This window comes from Alnus glutinosa, chromosome 2 (assembly GCF_958979055.1).
Source record: "Alnus glutinosa chromosome 2, dhAlnGlut1.1, whole genome shotgun sequence".
Lineage (NCBI taxonomy): Eukaryota > Viridiplantae > Streptophyta > Magnoliopsida > Fagales > Betulaceae > Alnus > Alnus glutinosa.
The window spans coordinates 29,908,600-29,935,425 of NC_084887.1; the positions used below are offsets into that span (position 1 = coordinate 29,908,600).

Consider the following 26,826-nt stretch of genomic DNA (forward strand, 5'->3'; position numbering starts at 1 on the left):
TTTTAAAATAGGGAGCATTATTTTATCTCTCTTTCTCTTTTCTTTATTTTTTTTTCCGACCTCCGACCTCCAGCCAAGCGCCTCACCACTGATACTCCGGCGCCGCTTCCAGCTCCGTCGCCCGCTTCTCTGCCGACCTCCAAACTTCAGCCAACTCATCGGTCACTTGCTTCGGTACCTCTCTCTCTCTCTCTCTCTCTCTCTCTCTCTCTCTCTCTCTCTTTGCATATATAGAATTCACAGACCCCAGGTATTTTATCGCTGATTTGGACTTCAGCTACACCGGTAACAACTTTTGTATAGAAAATTTCAATTTTTTGAGAAAGAGTTGATTTTTCAGCTGGTTATTCTTTTTCTGCTTCAAAGACCCGTTTTTTTTTTTCGCATGAAAGATTGAGTTTTTCAGCTGGATATTGCTTGGCATTTGTTTTCATATGGCTACTTTTGTTTTACTGTAGATTGAGATAATTTCCTTTGATTGATTTGGTGAATTCAAAATCGTCTATATATTTGTCTTCTTATTATTTTTTAGCCTCCTATTATTTCTTAGATTTGTCTCTGATTTGGTTTCATATGGCTTCGTTTGTTTTTGAGTTAGAGCTTGAACGTTGCCTGAGCTTAGGATCTCGTAAGAATTTGAAGGGTAGAACTTGAACAGGCTTGATTAAAGTATTTTTTTTTAAAAAAAAATCTTTCAACATCCATAAAGGGGGGCATGATGTAAGTGCAAGTAGTTGCTTTCTTTAATCGATGTAAAGACACTAACCAAGACTCAAAAGGAGGGGCATAAAATTCTGTCACTTTAAATCCCATACTAGTTTTCGAAGGAAAACTTGGGCAAGAAGCGCACCTATTCATGTAGCGCTCCCTCCGTAGGACCCTTCGGTTATTATGAATTCAAAAGAAAAAGGAATGGACTGGAGTTAAATGATGAAGATGCTCAGTGAATACGAATCAGATTGATTGTATATTCATCTTCCTTGATGGTTATCCACTCAGCCGTCCTGACATATGCTTGACATTTTTCTTCCTATTTATAATTATCTAATCTAAAAACCATGTATCATTTGTCTCCTCAAAGAGTCTTTGTTTCGCTCTGCTAGAATTTGAAACCAGGGCTGCGCGCAGAAGCAACATTGCAGAACAGGTAAACTTTCTGCGTGTTAGGGTTTTCTCACTCAATTCATTTCCCAGTTTCTTTTCCATCTAGCTTTTACTTTCGTTAATATGATCGCAAGAAACCTAACTGAACCGATTAAACCCTGCAGCCAAATGGAGCAATATAAATAGCTCATATTGGAGTTTCAGACCACAATTTCATATCATATGCTTTATTTGTATCTCACTTTTCAGCAATTCAATAGGCTATAAAATTTTGTCTTAATTTCATTTTTTTTTTAATTCTCTTATATATATAATTTTTTTTATTTTTTTAATTTATAATTTTTTTTTTTTCTAGCCATGAATCCTGTTCCATTCCAATCTGCGGCACCACCGCCATGGTTTCCGATGTTACCGCCTAACCCGCCAATGTCGTGTGCCTTTTGGGAGACTAAAAATGTGAAGGATCGGCTTAGAGAGCTCCAAGATACTCTTGATCTTGCAGAAGCAATGTATGTCCCAATCCCAATTGCATACTCCTTTATTTCACTGTCAAATCGTTTATTCTCCCATTTGGTAGCATTTTGTGTTCATTTTGTTTGTTATTGTCATACCCACATTGCACGCAACCAAAACGAGTTGTGTTAATTGAATCTATATTCTTGATAGGGAGAAAGAGCTAGAGATGTTGGTAATGATCAAAGATGGTAAAGGGTGTATGGAAGATGAAGGCTATGGGTCCAATGGCATTTCAGTTCATGGGTTCAAAAAAATTTTGGAAGATAAGGGGGTTAGTATGGAATCCCAAGAGTCGCGTTCAGTGATTGCCGCGAATACATTGATGGCAAAATTAAGAGCTCAGCTTGAACCATTTAGGGTGATCACGGATGAAAGGACTCCATGGGAGGAAAGGTCTGCCGCTGTTAGATTGTCTGATAAAATAGGGAAGCATAAACGAAATAAACTTTGGAGGAAAAGAAAGAGGAAGCGCATCGCAGAAATGCGTGCAAAGGTGGTGTCCTTTCTGCCTCTCTTCTACTTTTTTGGGCTTATGTTAGACAGATGCTTATTTTGTTTCTTTGCTTTTATTTTTTTGACAATTAGGAGCGTGAACTATTTGAACAAGCTGATCAAGAAGCTGATGAATGGAGGGCTAGGGAGATTGCTAATGATATTGCAAAGCGCAAGGTATTGGATACTTATATCTTAGGCTGCACTTTTCAACCAGTATTTGCTTGTATTAGTCATCCACAGGTGCTAAGAACTTGAAATTCATTTTTATGATCTTTTAGCTAATACATTTGTTCTCTATGGAATATGTACTGCTAATCAATTTAGGTTAGCAGCAGATATAAATCCCCTTTTTTTTTTTCCCTGAAGTCTTTAGTTCAAATCTTGCAGTGCGTTTTTTTGTTGTCAGTTTCTGTTGATTTGAAAATAATTCATCCATTTTGAAAGCAAATTAAGACTTTGTTCCGCATATGGAACCAATGAGGAGCCAATTATAGACTATAGAGAGTAAAGTGACTGATTGTTATGAAGTGCAGGATGGGTGGCTATAAAGGACATCAATAAAGTGAGTCAAATTAGATATTTCATCATGCTTAACAAGAGATGTTGTCTCTGAAGTTTTAGAAAACTATAATAGTGGCTACTTTTTCGTTGCTTAACCCATATGTTGACATGAGTTACCACGAATAATGTGGATTAATTAGCAAGAACAGCAGCGCTCTTAAACTCCCTCTTTTCTTATCAAAACTATTTTACTTCTCTTCATTAAACAAATCCATTCTTGTTAGAATTTCAAGCTATGCTCATTGTATGACCAATCTAAAGTAAATATAGCACTCGTATGGATACTGTTAAATCACTAATTGTCTCAAAATTTTAAGTTGATAGAAAATGTTGAATTTAATCATTTAATTAATATTCTAATCATTACATTATCTGTATCCTTTTAGTTATTTAATAAATAGATGGGGGAGCAGATTAAAGGTTAAAGCATAAGATTTTTTGTGGTGCACATCAACAATTATCTATATTTCTTCACATATTGTCCTTTTTAAATTTATGTATTTTTTATTTTTATTTATCTTGACACAACTGTAAAAGATTTGTTTTATTAGGTTTTTATGGTCCTCTATTTTGACTCGAAACACTGACATGATCACAATTGCTTTCATTTTTTGGGCTTTCATTCATTGTGTAGATGACCAGTTGTATTTGCAATTTGCATGAAACTGCAGGCTTAATATGTTTTCTTAGTGACTGAGGCATGTGGTTTTGCAGGTAGAGAAGATGAAAGAAGTTGCAAAACTTAAAGCAAAAGAGGAGAGAAAGAGACTAGAATTGGAGGTGAGCATTGGTTGTACATGCCACATAAAAGTGTTCTGTAGAAATTTCGTCTGTTAAGATGTTGTTACTCTTAATCGTTCGATACCGAGTATCTAGTGCATTTGGACCATAGTTAAATTTCCCTATATGATATGCCTGAAAATGGTATATCTACTAGTTCCCTTTTTTCCTTCTTCTTCTTTTGTTTTTTTTCAAAAAAAAAAAAAAAACTTCATCCTACTACGTTGAGTTGGCTCATATGAATTCTATTCCCGCATTCTGTTTTTCCTGGGTTCAAGCCTATGATCATATTTTTCTGTTTTGAGCAACACTATCATTGGCTTTCCTCTTGCCGCTTCTTACATACTCATGCAGTAATTAGTCTTTGCTGCACATAACAAGTGCACTTTCATCTAGAATGTTAAGATATTTTGGCCCTGTTTGGCAAGCTTTTTCAAATAATTTTTCACTTTTTAAATACTGAAAAACACTTTTCAGACATTAGTTATCCAAATGAATTTTCAAATGTGGCTCCCACCACTAACACTCTTTTCAAAACAAAACACAAAATACTTTTCAAAAAAACAAAATGCAAAACACTTCTTAAAAAACTTTCCCCCGCTTCATATAAGAATATTTTAAAAACATACTCACCTTTTAAGAAGTAGGGGTCTAGGGCCACCCCCTCCACCACCGCGGTGGGCAGCAGTGGTGGAACTCCACTTCCTATCCTTATTCTGTCTTTCCACATTGTGTTCTCTCCAACTGATTTGATTTTTCTTTTTCCCCAATCCCTATACTGATGCGAGATCATTTGATGGTGAGATACTATTTTTGGTGTTTTCTACTAGTGCCATTATCATGCTTTGGGGAAAGAAAATACGCATTGTATGGAACTTTTTTTCATGTGCAAGACCTTGCTTGGATAGCAAAGATCTGATGTAATTCAAAGGGTACTACTGTTTATTGGACAGTTTTTAGAGGGCCTCCACCCCTTACTGTCTTCCAGACTTAGAACCAATCTAAAATTTCCATTCTTTAATTATTGTTGCTGATATCTCTCAGCCTGACACTAGGTTTTATATTTCAGCTTGAGCAGGTATTAATTGTGGAGAAATTGCAAGAGTTGCGTTCCATCAGGATCCAAAAATTGAAGAAACAAGGTCTGCTTTCGTATGGTTCTTATTCTTTTTCTTACCTGTCTCAGTTGTGGCAAATGTTATATTTGCTTAAAATGTAAATCTGAGTTGTATGTCAGGTTGCGTGTAACCACAGAGGAATATTAAGTATAATATGAATACTTCTTGACCATTATAAATTGTGCAATATCGCAACATCAAAGTTGAATTTAATTGCAATATTATGTTGCTGTTATACTTCAACATCTGTGTATGAAAACCTTACCTTTTTCGCATCTAGATATAAGAGATGGTTGTGACTACCGCAATGCTTCTTTTTTTGCTTTTTGGTCCTTTCTTGATGAATGTGTATGACGTTAATTTGATTAATATTGTCATATTACTGAACAGAGGCTCTTCATGCTTGTCATTTTTGATAGGGCACAATGGTGTGCATGACTTCATTCCAATTATTTTTGTGCAATTGTAATTTGGTTTATATGGTACTATGTAAATGAGATTTAAATAGTACTGCAATGTTAAATATATTTGATTTAATAATTACACAAACTTATTGTTGGTTGCATAATTATGCAGGTCATTTTCTTCCCGAGGAGGATGACAAGTTCCTTGAGAGAGTTCAAGCTGCGGTTGAAGAAGAGGAGCGCCAGGCAATTGCTGCAGCTGACACGGATGCTGCTAAGGATGCCATTGCTACTGCTGAGGAATCTAGGAAACCCCTCCAGAGTCACGGGCCTGACTCAAAAGTTCTAAGCAGTGATAAAGGCAGTAATAAGGAAAGTATAGACCAAATAATTAAAACTGAAAATAATAAACGCCCCACTACAGTCACTGCCAGTGAAGGCGGAAAGCAAGGATCAGAGGGACACGGATTTAGTGGAGCTTATGAATCTGTGGCAAATCTACCATTAGAGTTCTATCATTATTATCATGGCAGCAATACTGATATCGGCACGCTGATTGAGGTGTTTTCAATTAGTACCTCTTCAAGTTTTTCTACATACCTTGCAAGATACCACTATCTACGGTGTTCAATGTAATTGATTGCCTGATATTTCAGGGAGCAAGTTTGGCCACTATATGAGCACAGGGATGCTTGTTTAATTAAATGCTCCCTGGATGGCCATGTGATTTTGTTTAGATTAAATCTTAATAAGGTTCATTGCTTGCAGGTGAGAAGAGCATGGGATGCATATATAAGACCAGGAGGAAGGTAAGGATGCCATTCCTTTTTGGTACATGCTGCTTGCATTTAATGTAATTACAGACACAACACCTCCACTTGCGTTGACCCTCCCACCAACTCTAGCATCACCACCACCGCGACCACCATTACCTCCACCGGCTTTGCTGATGCTTCAATTACCATTAATGCCTCCCATTCATTCTGCATTATCCTTTTACTTCCAGTTTCATCTTCTGTAATTGCTGTTAAATTTGGTGCAGCCGCATACCAGGGCATTGGGTTCAACCATCTCCTCCAGCAGATGAGATATGGGCATCCTACCTGGTGAGGCCTAAATGATGCCTTGACTGCAGAGTTTGTGGCTGTTTTGCTGAAAACATGGCGATATGTTCGAAGTTTGATAGCATTTGTAAACTCATTTTCCTCATCTGGTAGGCATTTACTTAATGTACTAGATATTCATTTGAAATCTGTGTAAGGTTTCTTCCATATGGCGACTAAGCTTGCGCAGCATTGTCAAATACCAATATGCATAAAGCAGAAAGATATAGCTGATTACAAAGACTGGGTGCGAGCCTGAGCATGTTAGATAGCTGGAAGCCTGGAAGGGACCAAAGTCTGAAGTTATCAATCCAGAAACAAGACGTCACAAAAAGACATTCGCAGAGAGCATATACCGGAAGGCTTGTATATGGCATCAAGGAATCCATTACAGGAAGAGGAAGGTTTAAAATTTTGACTGGTGTAAAGCTCGTCTTGATGTATCTTGATCTTATATATTTGTATATATACATGGATGTCCAAATAAATACACATGATATATGTACTATGGTTCTCAAGAAGAGTCGATCGTCTTTTTCTTTTCTTTTCTTTGGGAGTAGGTGGGGTAGATGGGGTTGGAAATGAGGGTTATTATGCAGAAGCGGGACATTCAATGTAATTTGAAATTTGAAATTTGAAACGGAACCCTTTCATGCATTGTTCAAAATGCTACAACAGACATAAATAGTAGAACTGCACCTCATCCTCTGTACACTATACAAGCCACGACTTGAACTACAAAAGCAAGCTTATGTACAGAATGACAAAGGACAATGCTCAATCTTAAGCTGTCACGTCCATCTTTCGAGTCTGAGATTGAAACATTTCAGCTATATCTGCAGCTGTGCTACATTCTTCTGGATTTCTATCAGAAACGGAGCGGATGAATCTGGGGAATCTGATTGAGATTCCACGAGATGGATGAACCAAACCTATGGCAGCCTTGTGAACTGGTGACACTGTGAAGTCTGCACCTCTTATTTGCCAAACAAGTTCTGGTGAAAACCACATATCAGGCACTTCAGCTGTTAGATAATAAGCTGGCCTTTTAGACAGGATCTTGTCCCCAGAAAAGAAATCTTTCATCTGCATTACAATTTGTAGAAATCTTTAGTGAAAGAATGCACCAGCATGATATATGAACTTTAACCAGGATAAAGGTAGATAAAGGTAGCAAAAGGCTAGAAACTCATGCGCAAGAGTCAGAATCCTCCAGGACTCCATTTAGTCTTGCGGGCATGAGATCAAAAAATGGTTCTAGTAAAGAACGATGTAGCCCTCTCACGAGACTTGCTTCTCATCAGATGTACTGCTGCATGCAGCTCTGGTTCATTTTAAAATGCCACCATATCTTTACTTGCATGTACATAACTAACCATGCAAGTAAGCAACAGCCACAATTACCTCTGTGTAAAAAGAATCTGAGAATCCAGACATGACACGGCATACGCTTTGGAATTCCTCGGTGTCAGGGTTGTAACATGCCACCAGAAATGGACTGTACCTGCAACATATGAGAGTCAAAATCAAACTGTAGGACCACTCAAACTCATTGAGTATTCACATAGAAAGCATCAGCACAAATGGAATCACATCGCTGAATATTGCTTCAGTTACAAAATAGATACCTTACCACCACTTCTTTATGTCTTTAATCTTTATACACTTACATTTCACTATTTGTTTATATACGCTTATTTAAAATATAAGTATATAAAAATATTACACACAGACATGAATGTGTGTGGGGGTGTGTCTGTTCGATTGGACTCTACAATGTGAAACACTCTAATCCTATCCAATGCCTGGCTTCACCTGTTACTTGTTAACCTTTTGAACCTGATGAGTCTACAAGGCCCACCAACAACCAACCTACAGCTCAACGTTTATTATTTTTAATGATACCAAAAATGAATTTAGAATTCCTGTTATTAATGATACTTCTCTTTGTCTATATTCTTTTTCCCTGTTCCAACGGTTCTACTATAAACTGAAATTTTGTGCTTAAAATGGTTCAGTATGGCAAGAGTGAACCACTAACCAAATCGAGAGTTGTAGCGACTCACTAACCACGGGCGTGAAAAAGCATAGAGAAAAGAAATGAGGTATTACCATCCAGCTTTTCTCCCATTACCATGCCATGCACCAATTGGGACTAAATCAAGAGAGTCATACAATCCTTCCACATAGTCTCGCTTGACCTTCAAACAACATAAGAGTGTCAATCAGAGGGCAATCATTTCCTTGCTCTGTGTTCATCAGATAGTGAAATAGCAAAATGATCATAAGCCAATAACCTTTAACCATGTGTCAGTACGCCTTGATGGAGAATATTCAGCATCAACATCCAGTGATTTAACCATGATCCCTTCACATGAGGAGCGGAATGCATCTTCAAGAAAAGAGCTTATCTTACTTAATGTGGCTTCATTGGTCAAACAAGTATTATCTGCTTCGACCTACAAACAGATCAATCATATAAACCTCTGATTACACAATACTATAAAACATAAATAAAAGATGAAACTCACGAACTTACTGTCATTTCCTTTGCATATTCAAAATGTCCCAACTTCTCATCATAAAACAAATCCTTCAGTTCTGTGGCGCAAAGGGTTTAAAGGATTAGATTACAGTATACTTATACAGAAAATAAGGTCTCTTGAATCCAGAAAAATAAAAGAATAACTGCATCATAAAACGTGGAGATGCATACTTTTTCGTCTTTGGCGGAGAGAAAAACTCAACAGCCTGTAATAGAGTAAGATATTAGCTAAATTCAAAATTTGTTCCAATGATAAGCAACAAATTGGATGACAAGAATATAACCACTGGCCCATGTAGCAGCGCAAGAATAAAATTGTGAATTACTGGAGAGTACGAAGATATGTGAATAAAATTGTGATTAATGAAAACAATGCCAAACTAGTTATTGGTGGCAAATGGAAAATAAATTGTTTTCAGACTAGGCTATAAACAGCACGAGAATCAGATCAGAAATCCCTGTTCCATTTTGCATAAGGTTCAGTCTAATTAAGTGTCTTCGGCAGTTTAAGGTCCAGAACATTGCCATTTAAACTATAAGGACAGGTCAGTGTCAATTTAAGCTATGCAGCTTTGAGCATCACAGATCCTCTATATGGTGGTAAAAATGTGGAAGACACTCAATTATCAAGGTCATTTGAAGCACTTTTGGTAGTGCTTCTTCTGAGGAAGAAGACTTTAGGACCATGTCTTCAGATTTCTAGCACCACATATATTGAAAAGAAGAAACAAAATGTCATTGTAGAATCACTCTCAAAGAATAATACTTATCTGATCCACAGGCAGTATATTCTTATAACTTCTAACATCCTAAATTCCTGTTCTATTTACATGAGTCCCTACTTAAGGCCAAAAAATGAATGAAGCTACTTGCAAAAAGGTCAGGCTTCCTTTAATAAGGTCATTCAGGTTCCTCCGCCAAAAGAAGTCAAATAAGTCTATGTTGAGCTTAAATTTCAAGGTTCAATGGTTAACAAGCCAAACTTAAGAAATCCTAAATTCAGCATGGTTAAGGTTCATTAGCAACCGAACTTAGTTACTAAGCAGCTGCAGTGAATAGCCACATAAGAAATGTATTGACAGAAAACATCATTAAAAGCAATAGAAAAGAGAAACCACCAAAAGAAGAATTTCAGAAATATGTAAATAATACAACAAATTTCCATTCATGAAGTTAAATATGGAACTCATACAAATGGATGTCGAATCAGTCAAATTAACAATACGTTAAAATGTTCTTAAGATCTACCAAACATGCAAGTGAGTTTGGTGCAAGGCTTGAGGTCTGCTTGAGCTCGACCCAAGTACAGTACAATCAAACTAAGCTTGAATAGTCAAATACTTAACTGACACTAGGCTTGTTTACATCTCTGAAAAACAAAGCAGTGTCAGGACTACTTCAAAATCAGCATCAAAAAATACATTGAATGGCCTCCAGTTGATCAAGAAACATCCTAATACTTGACGCATTTCTGACAGGTTATAATTAAAATTTACCCTCAACCACAATGCTAGATACCATACACACTTGACAGAAGAAATTTAACCTTATTATCTTGGTCACTAAAACGGGAAATACTGATGGATATAAACTGCTAAACATACTATGATTCCACTGCAATCATATTACAGTAAATTTCATGCAGATCGGATCTAGTCAATAAATCAGAAAACAAATTGGTGGCTCCTGTCTCTGTAATGCATTTTTTTATATAATACTGTCATTGCTACTATATTGGTACCTGAAAACTGTAAAAGTCAATGGGCCTTACTCTCAAAAGACGCCTTGAGAGAGGAGGAGACACCATGACTTATAAAGTTCCCAGGTCATGTATCTCTTGGCGATGTAGGATACTTAAACAAAAACATCAGTTTTACATACTGTATAACCAATAGAATTGACATCTACCATAAATATGGGATTGGATACAGTATTTTCTCCCCAGGCCTTGGCCCAGGTAGTGATGGGTGGATAGACTTGGGTTAGAGTACGGCTCGATTCTTGCCCAGCCACCAAAGAAAGAAGAATACTTCTACACTAATGAATCTCAAATTTGCCCTTTTGAGAATACATGGAATCAGTGACAGTAAAAATGCATAAACATGCTTGTATAGTTCTGTCCTATAGTTTCAATGTACATATATGAGAAAATTCAAGATAATTACCGCTCTCCATTAGCAAACATGATATCAAAGACAAACACACATATATCAACCTGCAGGTAAAGAAACTGTCAGAAACATATCCAGAGATTTTAAAAAAAGCACAGGTGATTAAAATAACAAAAAAGGAAATGAAGAAAATAAACTTTACTGCAAAACAGTAATATACATCATATTACTAAAAATGCAAATGAAACAGCTATAAGATCCATCACCAAGGTTTGTCACCTATTAGCTATTCTCTCATCTCTCTGTCACTTATTAACACAGACATGAATAGCACCACCTTATATTTCCTGGTCAAGCTCTCTCAGAATAAAATTTCACATGTTCATTGCTCACTGAACGAGATAAAATAGATAAATAAACAAATGGTTCATATTTGAAAATTTTGATGTAGACTCTGAGACACATATTGCATGAAAAGAATTCATTAGTCCTCTTTCACCATCACAAGATCATATAGTCTCCCTCCTTCCTCTACAAAGCTGAACCATGAACCCACATTGTGATTCAAGTCGGCTTCCCGTACTATAATTATCCCCTCAAATCAGATTCCTTGGCCTAATTCATTTGAATATTATTTCAAAAGTTCCACTTAAGATACTCATCTATCCGAGTGCTGCTTCGTCCCATTTAACCCAAGAACTGGACCAATCCAACCTCATTGACTTCATACAGTACCATCTCTAAACGATGTAGGGCTCAAAAGTAGTGAAAACCAACAGAAGTTAGTTTAGATATAGACTGAGCAGACAGGAAAAGCCAACTTTTTGAGTACCACAGTACCAATTACCGTGTCATGATCTAAAAAAGGAACTTAAATTTATGGTAAAAAATTGGTTGACTAGGACTGGTAAGCCATACTTTTTGAACCATCGCATTGTCCATTGCCAGTGCACCATAATCATCATCATCATCATCATTATTGTGCTTTTCTTCAATTGTTGGCTTGTCAGGGTGCCATGAAAACTGAATCATGCAAGTGAATTTTTCATTTTGTTTCAACTACATTTTTGTTTGTAATCTGCCTTGAAGCAAATCAAACCATTTCTTTTCAGCAAACCAAACCAGGTTGATTATGCTTGCTAGGGTTAATCCATCTCTTTCTGTAATCTTTTTATTCTTAGAGACCAACCTAATAATCAACCCAACTTGTGTTTGGGTTTGTTAAATTTGATTGAAACCCATAAATAACTTAATTTGGTACTAGGTTAATATCTTTGAACCAACTCTATCAACTGCTTTTGGGATGGCAGTGTTGCACTCCCTCTTATCCAGTACTAGATAGCGTGCATACGGCTGTGCACCTTTATCATTATCTCCTATCCATTTCATCACAATTCACTTACTACTCTTACCATGGAGGGATTTCACCAAAAGCAATCCATTAAACGTACCAACTCCATCTGTCTACATTTTCACTAGTCCATGTTCCCGCATCTTAAGTCATATACCACAGAAAAGAATTTGTTGAAAACGATATATCAGACTGAGATCCTTTCAGACCACCTGTAATTAAATTGAAACTACCATAGCCTACAGCTTGGAAAATAAAAAGACATCAAAAAGCATCATATCCTGATAACTCATGGTAGACAACCTCCTGTCTCAATAATTGGTTTTGACAAAGCACAAATTGCAATTTTTCCTTTTACCTAAACCTGGCATGAAGAATGCAAAATTGGAAGAGAAGGTATGTACAAGCAGAAGTGCTTGGAAACTGCATAAAATAATTAAAATAGAGAAGTTCTATAAGAATACTATCTAGCGAACTACCACAAGTGAAACATCAATTTGGTGATTCTCTAATTAAATGATTGAGGGAAATGGACAATATATTACTAACTGGGAGTACAGAATTGAATCATTAAGAGAAAGGACAATTACTAGAAAGAAGATAGTTACAAATCAAAAACATATCTACCAACCTGCTTTTTGAACTTTCTGATTTTCCACCAGGCTAATGAAAAACACATTCATGGAACATAAAAGTACTTGATAGACAATAATCAAGATTTTATGTTAATTAAACTTCCTATCATATGTATATATATATATTTTTTGGGGGAGGGCGGTGGTTGCATGCCTAGGGAGGAAATACATGGTTTGGAAGCCAAACACCAAAGCTATGGGTCTCAGGACATATATCTAAGAAGACCTTTTGGTTCAAAAGAAGTGTCTATGTTAGTTCTTAGGTGCTACTATCTTACTTTAGTCTGAATTTCAGCTTAATTTAAGTTTGTTATTTCAAGGGTCTTAATTATTCAGCTTTTGTTTGTAGCCTTTGATTTATTTTACTAGTCAAGTTGAGATTTGTGCTCTTGGCCCACAATTATTTCTGGCTCTGGAAAATTGGGGAAGCTCGAAGGGGCTAGAAAGTTGTCCAGACTTTGATTATTTTACTAGTTAAGTTGGGATTTGTGCTGTTGGCCTACAATTATTTCTGGCTATGCAAAATTGGGGAAGCTTGAAGAGGCTACAAAGCTTTTTTTTTTTTTTTTTTTTTAATTAGTAAGTTACACACGCACTTGGTGGGACTTGAACCCATGGTGTCACCCTCCACCTTGCTACAAAGGGAGGAAGTACCATTTGAGTTAAAGCTCATTGGTCTAGAAAGTTTTTCAGAACGCAAGGACATCAAAGTTACTCAAAAAGGCTTTGAAATTGTACTTGATGATGTTAAGACATGAAAATTCAAAATCAAATATGTTCATGGTATCTACTTTCTAGGGAAAACAATTTAGGTGCTTATCTAGTCTCCTCTTGTAATGCTATTTTATTTGCTTGATTTCTTCTTCCTAATATTTTATTCATACATCTTGATTTAGTAAAAGTATCAATTTTGAAAAATTCTAGATTTCAAATTTCTCCATGTATAAATTTGGTACAAAAAGGGATTTCAAAATCTATGGATTTTGAATCAAGGCATTTCAAGTCTATTTATTTAAAACCCAAATCCAAGATCCCAAATCAACCTATATAAAACTGGTTTTGTACTAGAACAATTTTATATTTTATGAGAGAATTTGAGTATTTTGGCTCATAAAAGGTATGTGTTCCTGGTGTGATCTCCTCTCTCCCCACCCCTTCTCTTCTTTTCTTTCTCCTGGTTACTGTTCACAACACCCCTCACTGCAATGTTCACAGCTTCCAGGATGATTCTTCTTCTATGAATCCTTTGATATTAAGTCCTCAACCTTTTTCCCAGGTATTTTGAAAACTTAAGCCCTAAATCTTTCCATACTGTAAGCCAACACATAAGCCCTTGAAACAACCTTAGAAATACCAAATCTTGCCACTGCCAGAAAAGTTTCTGCAACCTGTTTGCTCCAACAAACAGTCCTCTTGGCCCTTCAAAATCCTACCTTTTCAACCTAACTCAAACTACAAACAATTAATACTATTCATAAGCGCTAAAGACAAACTTTAAACCCTAAAGCCCACCATAATCATCAGTAGGCAGATAAATCTGTCCCACATCAACCATGTTGAGCCCAATTGTATAGGCAGTAACCTCTTGCTCAAAACTGTCAAGAACATTAAACACAACACCTAATTTTACGACCATAGACACATAAAAACTCATACAATAAAATTAAAAATAATAAAAAGGTTCAATACAAACAATTGGAATACGAGGAACCTACACACACCAGCTTCAAAAAATAGCAGAACAACAGTCATAACAGAATTCTCTCTTTCCTATTTCACGTAGCATCTCAACGGGAATCACAAGTACTTGCAAACATCCTTTTAACTTTCTATTTTACGCTTATAGCAATACTAATAAACTAGAAGGCTCCACTATGTAAAGAGTGGAAAACTTCTTGCATTTTCTTCGAGAAATATAGCAAACAATTACCAGAAACCCTAACATAATTAAGGGCTCATTTCGTAACACCTTTAGGACAGTTTTTTTTTTTTTTTAGCAAAAAAGCAAGAGCATGAACAAACAACTTAACACACAAAACACTCAAAACAACTTTCACCTTCATGTCACATCACAACCAAAAAGCAAAAAAACACCCTTTAAAAAGCATTACCAAATGAGCCCAAAATTGTTAGCAAGAAAATTATGTTCAATAATTGGCATCAAGGTTAAGAAAAACAGTCTTTATCTCTCATAATTAAGCATTGAAGCATTGAACCCTATCATGACACGAAATAGGTAATGCATGAAACCTTCACGCTATCCACTGTAATAAAGGTATCTTTGCTCCCTCTCCCTCGTGAAGATAGTTCTTGGAAGGACATGAGTCTGCAGCCATTCTTCCTATCAACTGCAACAACCTGAAACCAGAAAGAACCACATAAGGAATGATTCAGAGTGACGTAAAAAAGGAAAGAAAGAAAGAAAGAAAAAAGAAGAAGAAGAAGAAGAAGAAGAGAATGATTCAGAGTGCTTAGTTTATGATCAACATGCATTACCTTGAAAATAAACCAGTTCTTACCTTTACAAAAAATGGTAGAGAAAAGGTTCAGTCCTCAAATGACAAAGAAGCATCTGGCACTAATATGTTCTTACCTCTGCATCCAGTACGAAAGTCATTGCAGCAGGCTTACACGACTCCTTAATTATATTAATCAAATCTGGAAATCTTGATGTTGTTTCATCCCCGTTTCGTGAAAAAATGCGAACAGATCCATCAACTAATTTGTGAATTTGGGCACGCTGACCATCATATCTGAAATTGCAACATCAGAAACCAGTTCAGCAGGTAATGCAGCCAGATTACCAAAAATAAATTATTTTTTGGTAATATATTTTCCACTCAATAGCCACCACTAAACTAATTATGTTCATGAAGAAATAGTACCATCCTGACTGGACAAAAGAAAAGAGAAACATAACTGATCTTTTATGAGAAGAAAAATAATATAAAAGCCTATGAATAAAAATAAATAAAAAGAAGAAGTTAAAATTCCCATGCGTGGATTATCACGATAATGGAAACCTGTAGGAGCAAATAGGAAGAACTACTTGAAGTTCAGGACATCAAAAAGAGAATCCGACAAAATAGCTTAAAGTAATATTCCCTTTATGACCTAAATCAAGCTTGCCATTATATAAAAAATCTGGAAGCTGCTTGCCCAGATGATCAACATTCACCATTGCTTACTCTGTTTCCCTTATCACCGATCTTCTCTTCAGACATGAAGAAAAAAGCAAGCATCTACTGCACGGTCATACTAATGAATATTGTTTATTCACCAAAAAAACCTAGATCTGATAGAGTATAAGTTGTAGTACACTAACTGAGATTGTTGTAGTTCAATTATTAGATGCTAAGGCTGGAGTTAGATTATTTTCTTCTACCACACTAGCAACTTCAGCATTGGTTATCATCTTCATTCTTAAATATGTTCATGTCTCTCCTCATCTTGCTTGCGGCTAGATTCTTTCAATTCTACCATTATGGTATCAGTATGGTAGAGCTATATAAAATACAGTAAAAATCACAATAATGTTCTCAATACAATCAAAATTGTGTGCAACATTTATTATTATCTCCAAATAAGAATTTCAATATGACTACTGTTGCCCGTCCCTATGTTAGTAAACCTAGTTTATAATATGATTCAGTGAAACTTTAAAGAACTGCATGGAGGAAATCAACACAGCATGAGAAAAGAAACTATCAACTAAAGAAAAAAAAAAAGAAAAAAAAAAAAGAGCATACTTATATTCACATGTAAAGGCTTTATTTTGGAACAGCTTCAGCGCTTGCGGGATCCCATTAGTGATTCTACCACAAGGAACAAACAACACAAATAATAAGCCAAAGCATTCGCATGCATCTGGCATAACTTGGAAAAGGGAGAAAAAAGAAGCATATAGTGCATCCAAGAATATATACTTTGCAAGCATAGGCTTAATAGGTATTCCTGGAACCATTGACAAAGTTGAAGAAGAAAATTCAATGCCCTTGTTCATGAGAGAAGGAACAACCAGATCCTGCTTACAATTAATCACACAGCAGACAAGTGTTACATTTTGAGATATTGATTGCAACATATACATGTCCCTGATTCTTAAACAAGTTTGTCGCAAGAAAGGAGTATATATGACTATTGTGTTTTATTTTGTCATTTTCTTTGTCTCCATATGATTTTAAAACTTTATCTAATATCGCTCAAGAAAGCCATTTTTGTCTTATTTTTCCATTTTCTTTGTTTTAAAGAAAGACATATACACTCCTTTCTTTTCATTCGGAAAGGAAAGGAGTGTATATGTCTTTCTTTAAAGCAAAGAAAATGGAAAACTAAAACAAAAATGGCTTTCTTTAAAACAGGTAGATATTTTATTTATTTATTTTTTTCTGCTGTGATTTCCTAATTCAAATAAAACAAGTGCATTGTACTGCATTGAGAACGACAAAATTCTGTGATCTATTTTACTTTTTTAACCAGTAAACAACTTGTAAAAACATGAAAGATTTTCCCAGTGATAGCTATAACGTCCTGCAAATTAAGTATGTTGTTATTTTCTCGTCTTCAGCTAAGACAAATTAACAAATAAAACACATTCTATATCAACATATGAAAAGAAACATTTATTTTCATGACACATTGCAAAATAAAGAGATTTAGCAAATAGCAAAAAGAAAGTTCAAAAAATTTAGTTGCCAGAGAAAAACAAAAACAGCAAAGAACCTTAATGCATAAAAATAGATACTTACCAAATTGGGGACTATATTATAGGCTTCAACTACGGTTGCAGAAAGGCACTGCAAGAAACCAAAAGATCAAATAACCAACAGAAATGCTATAACAAACAAATCATTCGACACAATGAGTATGCCCGCATAAAATAAATTATTGAAAACAAAATGAACTTTCATAATTAAAATTAAAATATAGAAGAAGAGGAGATACTTTTTATTAAAAAAACTCTACAAAATGTTCAGGGATTATGCCAAAAACTCATTTGTTTGAATCAGTGATAGGGTAGGGTGAAAATCTTTTTAAAAAAAACAACTAAAGGATGACAAAATGTACGAGTTCGTTATAGCTAGCAGAAATAATCACCTGAATCTTCTCCTTCAGATTTTCAACTCTTCCTTCATGGTAAAAGTTAGGGGAGGAATTACTAAAGACAGCTTGAGCCAAAGCAGGAAGAACAGTTCTCATCATTGCTCCAATCCGTAAATTCCTGACCTGCGCAGAAATGATACTTAAAACGAGCACAAACAGAAAATTGTTCAATACCATAAGTTAAACATGTTTAAGTTCCACCATTCATCAGTCTCATTCAAAAATAAAAATTCCTCTGATCCACAATGTGTGAAAGTTGATCAATCGCCCGCATTTTAATGAAACAAAAACCCTTCCTAATGTCCTTTGACGGGCCGATATAGGTGGGCTCAAATTTGAAAAATGTGAGGTCAATCTAAGGCTAATATGAGAAGTTAAATGAATAAATGCTTTCATTTTCGAAAACTTCATCTATTTTGCGACAACCAAGAAAGAAAATCACATCATATATATATATATATATATATATATTTTTTTTTTGCGATAGAATGAATATATTTTCTCAGAAATCATAGAATCCTACCAGGCTTAAAAGACATACTTTTCAGCGCATCACACATGAATACAGAAGATTTTAATTCTTACTTTTTTTTTTGCTAAAAAAAACAACAGAAGACCATGAGAAAGCAAAATAATGAAGAAAAGTGAAAGGCGAAACACTCTTTCTCAGGGAATCAATAGCACAAATGACGAAATAAAGGTAAAGCAACTACATTTTCAGCCTATATATATCAGCTATCTCTACTTTTTGTATAGCACATATGTTTTCAAAAATTAATCTATGCTATATTTTTCAATTTAAATAAATATTTAGGCCCTTTAATGATTTTTTTTTTTGATAAGTACCCCTTTAATGATAAATGAGTAAGAATTTATTAAACTAGAAGCGCAAATGATAAATATAAACTAGAGGACACAAGGAGAAATAAGTAGGAAGGGCTTGGTTACACGGTGGTGCTACAACTGGGATCAAGAGAAATTTGAAGCTCAACCGCCTAGAGCACAAACACCTGGACCTTAAATACTTCCTCACTAGTGTGCAAAAGCTTGGTCAAACAAGCTCATTTCCACAACCTTATTCTCAAGAAACTTAAAAACTCAAGCTATTGATGAGAACAAAAAGTTCTTTTTTATTGGTAAGTTTAGGCATGTGTGAAAAGTTAACACAGTTAAAGGAATTGGACATCCAAGAACATTAAGAGAAAAATGAGTAAGCAAAATTCAAGTACAGGAGTGATTAATCAATTCTCTAAAAATTTCTCCTAAACAAAATGCAGCTGTTTGTAGGGATCCCTCTTCTAACAATAATAGCAACATCCACCAAAATATTTCAAGCAGCAATCATGTAGAGAAAAACTATTAAAATCATCTAGGTTGTCAGAGAGAAAAACTTCTCTCCCAATGCTCTTTCTACCAATCTTGATTCCAACCTAGTCTATAAGCAGTGATCCAGGAGAAGCATCCTGCTAAAATCAGGTGCATGCATTTAAAATTAATCACAACTCAAGCAGGTAAAACAAGGGGATCAATAAAGACCTCACCTCTCCAAAAATATGGGAAGAATTCCTCTAATATCACATATTAGACTACTAAAAGCTTGCAAATAAAACCAAATATAAATACCATTTACCAAAAAAAAAAAAAAAAATCCAAAGCACCAGGACCATCCCCAAATCTAAGTCACCCTCTAGAACTTTTTCCCAATCCCTGAAACTGCTCTTCCTCATACTATAACTATGAGCTTTCTTGGCTCTAAACTTGATACCCTACCCCGTAATTTATTTTAGATATCCGAAAGACTATCAAACTTCAACCAAAATGCCCAGGGGGCACCACCACTTGCTCAGCCATGCTTTATTCAAGATATTGAGATGGAAACACAACTTAATTATTACATTTTTCTTTGGCCACACAACTGATTCCACTCCACCATATGATACTTAACCTTCTTCCGAAACATTTCAGAGGAAGCAATATTCCTCATACAGTTACAGTGAAACTCAAGGGTTTTATCAGAGGAAACAATAAGTTTATAAACATTTCAGAGGAAGCAATCGTCTGAAAAATAAGTGTTTGATAAATAAGTGTTTTGATAAACATTTCAGAGAAAGCAATCTTCCAAAACCTCTTTCACCTTTATGTCACATCAAAACACTTGTTCACCAAAAAAAAAAAATCCTAAAAAAGTTTATCAAACACACCCAATAGCCATCCTTCATACAGTTACAGTGAAACTCAAGCATCTACTTGCCCAGAAAGTAATAATAATAAGGAAAGAAAGCAAAGGTAAGCATAGTTTAGCCTTGGCCTAAGATTGATGCAGCTACAATGATGATGATGATTCTTCAAGTCAACAAGTGGAAGATGACTATAAACACTTACAGTTTACAATGACATAATTAATATTGAACACCATTATTACACAAAATGAATAAAAGAGTACCATCACAGATAGAGAGATAACAAGAGTATTTATAGCCAAGTCCTGGTCTAAATTTCTACTATTTTCCAAGATAATTATAAATCAAATATGAGAAACCTAAATAAGCGTTTGATTTCAATCCCAACCAGAAAAGTAAACAGTGAGACAAACAGGTCACAAGAAGAGAATTAGAGGTTGCACTAAATCAGAGACAGACCAGAGGCTCTATCCACATCATGTTACAGATAAAGTTAAAACCCCCCGCCGCGGCGCGGGGAAAAATTATATTAAGAGTCTTACCAAAGTTCTAACAAGAAACTTCATCTCCTTCTCTCTACAAGAACACATGAGATTTACGATGAGGCTTTTCTTTCGAACAGTACTTCCACTGCCTGTTTGTACACTGTTGAGTACCATATAAGAAGAGCGAGGATAAAAGTAATTTCACATAACAAAGTGCTTGCATTTAGTACCCGAGTTAAATATTTAAATCAATAATATAAGTTCAATAAAATCTTATCATTATGGATTTTGAATAAAAAAATTAGCTACATAATATGAAAGGAAATTAGAACATATTTTCCTTCATAACCATATCTTGCAGAATCTAGTTAGCCAAAAAGTCCACAAGCATAGTCAAATCCCTTCAGTGTAAGTGTGTAATGGTTCAATCCCTAAGTAATTCCCTAGCCATGTTGATAATATAAAAAATTTGAGGACAAATTCCTATGTCTATCACCATGTGCTTACAACAGTTGCTTCTTTAAAGTGATTTCTTTTAAAGCCTCAGAAGTAAGGCTCGTTTGGTAGGGGTTCTCAAGGGTGCTGAAGCTTTTAAAAAGCAGAAGTTACTCACATGCTGTTTCGTAACTCAAGGATGCTTCTGAATTTTACAGATTTTGTCAAGCAATTTAAGCTTTTTAGGCAGCTCTCGAGAAGCAGTCTAAATGTTGTGACCTACCATTTGAACAGTAGAAATGCTATACACACTCCCACTCCCACACTCCCAAGTGAACATTCCCTGATGTGGAACTAAAACCATCCATTGGATCTAAAATCCAATAGTGATCCATCCAAAATCTAGTGATGATTTTTAGTACCACGTCAAGAAGTGTGGGAGTGTGTGTAGCATTTTTCATTGAACAAATAACAGGAATAAAAGAACAAATGACAACATAAACTGCAACAGACTCCAAGAACTCTATAGATACTCTTCATTCTAACTAATCATGAGAAACTTTTCCACGTCTCTATCTGTATCAAAATAAAATGTATTACGGAAAAAGTTGTTTCGCATTTTCCAGTGATTTCTAAAACATAAAAAATGTTGCCAGTGTATGACAATGTTAGACATATCAGTCCGGAAGAAACAACTTCCAAAATTCAATTCCAGCAAGTCATTTTCCAGAAATAGCACATGACATTCAAAGTCAAGTTTAAGGCAACTCATATGCACACCGAACACCCCTTCAAAACAAAAATATGCACACCGAACACAGTGGATGGCTTTCGGACCCATGTATTATGTTATTTTAGTAATATTAACATATTTTTATGACATTTAAAGGTATACACAGTATATAAAAGGTAAAGGTGAAAATTATTATTTGAGTTTAGGTTATAAAATGAACTTCGATCTAAACTTTCTAGTGCTAAAACGATATTCTTAAAGCATTAGAATAATACTAATGAATTAATATTTTTATAAAGCATTAGTATATCATGGTATTTTTCAGAATTTCCAACCGAAGACCAAAAGAATATAAGAGAAAAAGTGAAAAGAAAAGTCACCACATACATGAAAAGTTTAATATGAAAAATATTTCATAACACAAACTGTTTTTCATTGAAACACAGAACCTACATGGAAAAAACATTTCGGGTATTTATCTTTTTCTTTTCTCTCTTTCTCTCCTTTTTTTTTTTTTTTTTTTTTTCCCGGCTCCTTTTTGAGATAGGAAAATATACTCATGCACCCATATGCTGTGTCCTTACCCTCCACCCATTATTTTATGGGGGAATGAGATGCCCGTTTGTCCAAAAACTATTATACCTACAAGGCATTAGACCCCACTGATATTACCATCGGGTTACTGAAATCATTCTACGATTTATTCCCTATCCATTTTAGAAAACCACCACTGAATAGTCACTAATATGTTTATTAAGCTCATAATTTTCATAAATAGAAAGCGAAGACAGATTATTCATACCTTATCTTTCGGAGTGCAGAAAATACATCTTTAATTAGAAGTGGCGAAGGAGGGGCAAGTAATGTCTGTGTTTGTCGGCATTCTTGAGCAACATCACCTTTAAGCACAATAGACTATTTCATAGGTTATACAACAACCTTGCAGAAAGACATAGTCCAGCAGACCAAATATAAATCATTAAAAAAAATTAAAGAACACTTGTTACTACCAAGATCCCCGAACTTGTTATACATCTCTCTTATTTTGGACCGGTTTGTGCCACATGCCTCTTCTAGTGCTGATGTGACCAAACTACCACCAATGTTTAGTTCCTGCAGCATTGGTATAACATGAGGACATTTTGTTTTATTGCGCAGTAGATAAAATGCTTAATGCCTAAAGACACTCACCCCTGAGACCGGGCAGGTTAAAAAACTAGACAAAAGTACTTTACCAATAGTATTATGATTATTATTATTATTTTTTTTTTTATGACAATGAACCCCTCCAAGGTATGACCATTTTGTGTACACACCCCTGTTAGGTAAACCTCAAACCCGTGCAAAGCGCCTCCTCCACACGGATCGGGTAACACTCTGGCTTCACCGGCAAAATGGCCCCAATGAATTGTTTGCAACCAAGGGAATTCAACCTTAGACCTAATAAAAATGTCACCAAGACCAAGACACTTACCACTTGAGTCAACCCCTTGGGGTTTATACTTTACCAATATTATTAAAGTCTACTAATCAGAAAGTTCCACTCATCTTCCAAAATAACTTAATAGCCCAGCAAAAACCTACTAATAACTTTTGGAGTCAGCTACATAGGCTTATCCCTCCAGTCTGAGTCATTATGCTTTTCAGACTCTAGAAAAACTTGATAAAGCTAATTAAATTAAATCACTTAAATTTGAAGATAGATTTTGACGTCAAATTTACTAGTTCACATAATGACTACCCCAGAATAGTATTGTTTATAATGCACACAGGGAACACAAATTGTTAAACATATTCCTTTGTTGTGATGACTGGCCAAAGTCAGCTCCAACTCAAGAACAGGATAAAGATTGCAGAAAGAAGAGACTCACTATATTTTCATGGTCAGCAGCAATCTTATTTGTGCACAAATACATGGCAGGCAGCACATCCTCCGGAGACAAGATCAGCAAACTTTGTCATAAAACCGATTGCAAGCAAAGAATGAGCCCCAATCAGCTAAGACTAATAAAATGCAATCCATCATACCATTAAAGGAAGAATAAAAGATTTGTACAGAGTATCAAATATGCAATCTGTAGCAATAAACCTTCTGAGCATATTGCACAACATAGAAGTAGCTTTTATCTTTCCTTTTTCATCCTCGAGCTGTTCAAATGTTCTTACAAGATGTATATATGGAGCAGGTTGTCCACTCTTCCAGCATGCTGCAAATGTACTGCAATGTGAAAGATTGCCATTTGGAAGATATCTAAAAGTTAAAGATATCAACAAGAAAGCTCAAGATGTTGAATAACATCTACAAGATATAAAATAACCAACCATGCTCTATAGGATTGTATTTTTCCGGCGGTAGTGATACAAGAGTTGCATCCACATCCTTTGTTAACAATGCCTGAACAGAGATGTCAGGAATACGTTCTGATCTCTCTGACACATTATTCTTTTGGCCAGGAGAGCAGTTGTCGACACCACTCTGTGCCAGAACTGATTTGCCAGAGTCACTAAGGTCACCCTTAGGATTACAGTAGTATATATCCAGTGCCTTATTTATATCTCCTTTTGTCTTCTTTAGGATGTTGGCAGCATAGCTATTAGATGACTCTTTACCATTTATTATTTGAATAAACTGATCTATTTCATCCTTGTATAACTTGGCAGCAGCATCAGGCAACAGATTTTCATCTTTAGGGCATTGCTCAAGCAAACTTCCAACCATACCACCTTGAGAAACATCAGGCAAAACTTTACTGAAAAACCTTGTAATTGTAGGTTGTTTTGACCTACCAGAGCCCGACTTTGAATTGACCTTTGCTTTCTTGTTTAGCTTATTCACAGTATTCATCTTCCTTTTCCCAGGAGAAGTGCCACTGTTAATTGAATTGACTATTACTTTCTTGCTCGGCCCATCGCCAATAGTCCTTTTCCTTTTTCCAGGAGAAATGCCACTGCCACTCTTAATCAAATGCATCAGGTTGGCTGACTCATCGACTTGACTTAAAGAATTGCCAACAGTTACAACAGGACTGCTCATAAAAGAACCTGTGTTCAAAAGTGATGCAGAGTCATTAAGTGAGCTGGTCTGAGAAATGGATGTAGAAGCTGTACAAGCAAAAACCTGCTCATGAAATTCAGTTTCACGTTCATAGAAATTGGACACTGCTTCAACAATATTCCTTCCAGAGCTGCTAATTAGATCTAACATCTGGCTTCGAGTGACCCATGCTGGCAAGCAATCACGAAGCTCCTGAATGATTTTCTCTGTTTCCTCATCATCCACCACAGTTGGATCTTGCGAACCAGGCTGTTTCAGAGAATATGCATCCTCAACATTCAAGACAACTGGATCTTGCGTACTAGATTCTTTCAGAAAAGATGTTGAGTCCAACACAAAATCCGGATCAGTTATTTTAATGGTTTTTCCCTCGGATGTCTTGATCTCGTTCTCCCGGTCCATCCCCTCATTTGAGGCATTGCTGCCATCCTTTTCAACCTTGTCAACCATTTCACAGGACCCTCGATAAAAACCCCTTAAGAACTCTTGCTTGTTGGCCATTTCATCAACTAGCCCAGCAAAATGCTTTCGCATTTTATTGGCATGCTTGCTGTCTAGATTTTCAACATCCAAACCCACAGTAGGAACAACGCGCTTGGGTTTCAAAAACTTCACATATTCCCTAAGTTCATCATAGTTTGAATGTTCACTATACGGTACAAGATGAATCTCAAACGAATCCTTAGACCTCACCGTAAACTTATTGCGCTTCACTTCATAAGTCCACCCTGTCGGAACAAAACCCACAACCTTAGAGTACCCTCTTTCCTCCATGATATCCTTAATTTTCACAAAATTAGGCCTAAAATATGGCCATGTCTCACCCAACACATTCCACCCAACAACATGAACATCACTTTCACACTCATCCTCTGTAAACACCCCGCTCTCACCGTATCCCAAAACACGCAAAACCTCCATTTTTCTAGCGTCCACATGTATCTTCCTACCACACCTCCGCGCAATCTCAAGCAAAATCTTCTCTTTCCCAACAACATAAGTAGCTACAAGAAACAAAACATTCCTCACCGAACCACCCGTATGATATTCACCACCTATTCTCGCAATCGCACTAACAACATACTCAACAGACTCTTCTTGCGACGGAAACACAAATTTCGGATTACAATACGTAGTATCCAAGAAAACCGCATCGGAACCGATAAATTCAGCTAAAAAGGGCTCTAATTTCATCGAATCACAGAACCGAAAATCGCCCGTGTGGACATACCTATCGAATTCTCCGTTGGGACGTGGAATCCTGAACAAGAATTGCACCGCCCCGGGACAATGATTGGCGTCGATGAGCGTAACCTCGCAGCCGTCGATCACGACGGTTTCGCGGAGCGGCAACGGGACGACGAGGGGCGGAGGGACATTGAGGACTTGGATAAGGAGATTGGCGGTGGTGTGGGAGCAGAAAACAACGCCTTTGGACCAATTGGGGGAGAGGCCGGTGTAGTGGTCGGAGTGGAAGTGGGAGAGGAAGTAGGAGACGGAGAAATCGCCGGCGGAGCGGAATGCGTCGACTGCGAAACGGGTTTTGGGGATGAGTTTGGATTGTGGGAAAGAGGAGGGAATGGAAGGAAGAGGAAGAGGGAGTGAGAATGGTTGAAATGTTAGTTGTTGTTGAGGGAGGGATTGGAGGGCGGTGAGGAAGAGGCGGGAGGAATCTAGGGTTAGGGTTTCGGAGGACTGAGAGGACTCCATGCAAGATGGTGGGTGGTGTGTGGGGGTTTCTTGGAGGGCTACGATGGGAGATCATGAGGCATTGTGGTGGCGTGGTGTACGAGAGAAACGAGAACTGGAATGGGCGCCAATAGTACCATGTCTGTTTATATATATATATATATGAAGCCACCAAGTTGCTCCAATTTATCATTCAAAAGATAGCCGATCGAGCTTATAGCTTCCACGTACGGTGAATTTAAGCCTGTCTTGTCTTTAGGAGAAATGGATGCTATAATTTTCTTCGTAGCATTCCTAACTAATCTTAAAATTAATTTTTTCTGATAAATAAAAACCAAATTCAATGATCTATAGCATTTTTCTGTCTTAGATCACAAGTTATTCTAAAATTTGAAATTAATAATAATAATAAAAAAAAAAAAT

The 26,826-nt window shown here is 36.2% G+C and overlaps 2 protein-coding genes across 5 annotated transcripts; one reads left to right on the forward strand and one right to left on the reverse strand.

Moving 5' to 3' along the window:
- LOC133859328 (U11/U12 small nuclear ribonucleoprotein 59 kDa protein-like) lies at positions 1-6,758 on the forward strand. 3 transcript variants are annotated; one of them, XR_009898733.1, is made up of 11 exons: positions 1-174; positions 1,104-1,147; positions 1,460-1,613; positions 1,771-2,113; positions 2,206-2,289; positions 3,391-3,456; positions 4,526-4,598; positions 5,151-5,539; positions 5,747-5,787; positions 6,021-6,191; positions 6,302-6,758. XR_009898733.1 is itself a non-coding variant. In XM_062294703.1 (10 exons), exons 3-10 carry the CDS (start codon positions 1,462-1,464, stop codon positions 6,097-6,099), a joined length of 1,227 nt encoding a protein of 408 aa, XP_062150687.1. In that variant the 5' UTR covers positions 1-174; positions 1,104-1,147; positions 1,460-1,461; the 3' UTR covers positions 6,100-6,758. The 3 variants fall into 3 exon arrangements, 1 of the variants encoding a protein (XP_062150687.1); XR_009898734.1 differs by lacking the exon at positions 1,104-1,147; XM_062294703.1 differs by having other exon boundaries at positions 6,021-6,758.
- On the reverse strand, positions 6,691-26,704 carry LOC133859327 (DNA ligase 6). Of its 2 annotated transcripts, none has more exons than XM_062294701.1 (19): positions 23,982-26,704; positions 23,716-23,866; positions 23,531-23,612; positions 22,670-22,772; positions 22,462-22,558; positions 20,549-20,651; positions 17,821-17,949; positions 17,472-17,519; positions 16,650-16,747; positions 16,473-16,538; positions 15,317-15,476; positions 14,974-15,081; positions 10,792-10,841; positions 8,798-8,832; positions 8,621-8,682; positions 8,379-8,540; positions 8,194-8,282; positions 7,486-7,585; positions 6,691-7,167 (listed from the first exon to the last, which is right to left on the reverse strand). In XM_062294701.1, exons 1-19 carry the CDS (start codon positions 26,422-26,424, stop codon positions 6,865-6,867), a joined length of 4,389 nt encoding a protein of 1,462 aa, XP_062150685.1. In that variant the 5' UTR covers positions 26,425-26,704; the 3' UTR covers positions 6,691-6,864. The 2 variants fall into 2 exon arrangements, with proteins under 2 accessions (XP_062150685.1, XP_062150686.1); XM_062294702.1 differs by having other exon boundaries at positions 23,749-23,866; positions 23,982-26,702.
- Positions 26,705-26,826: the final 122 nt, after the last annotated feature.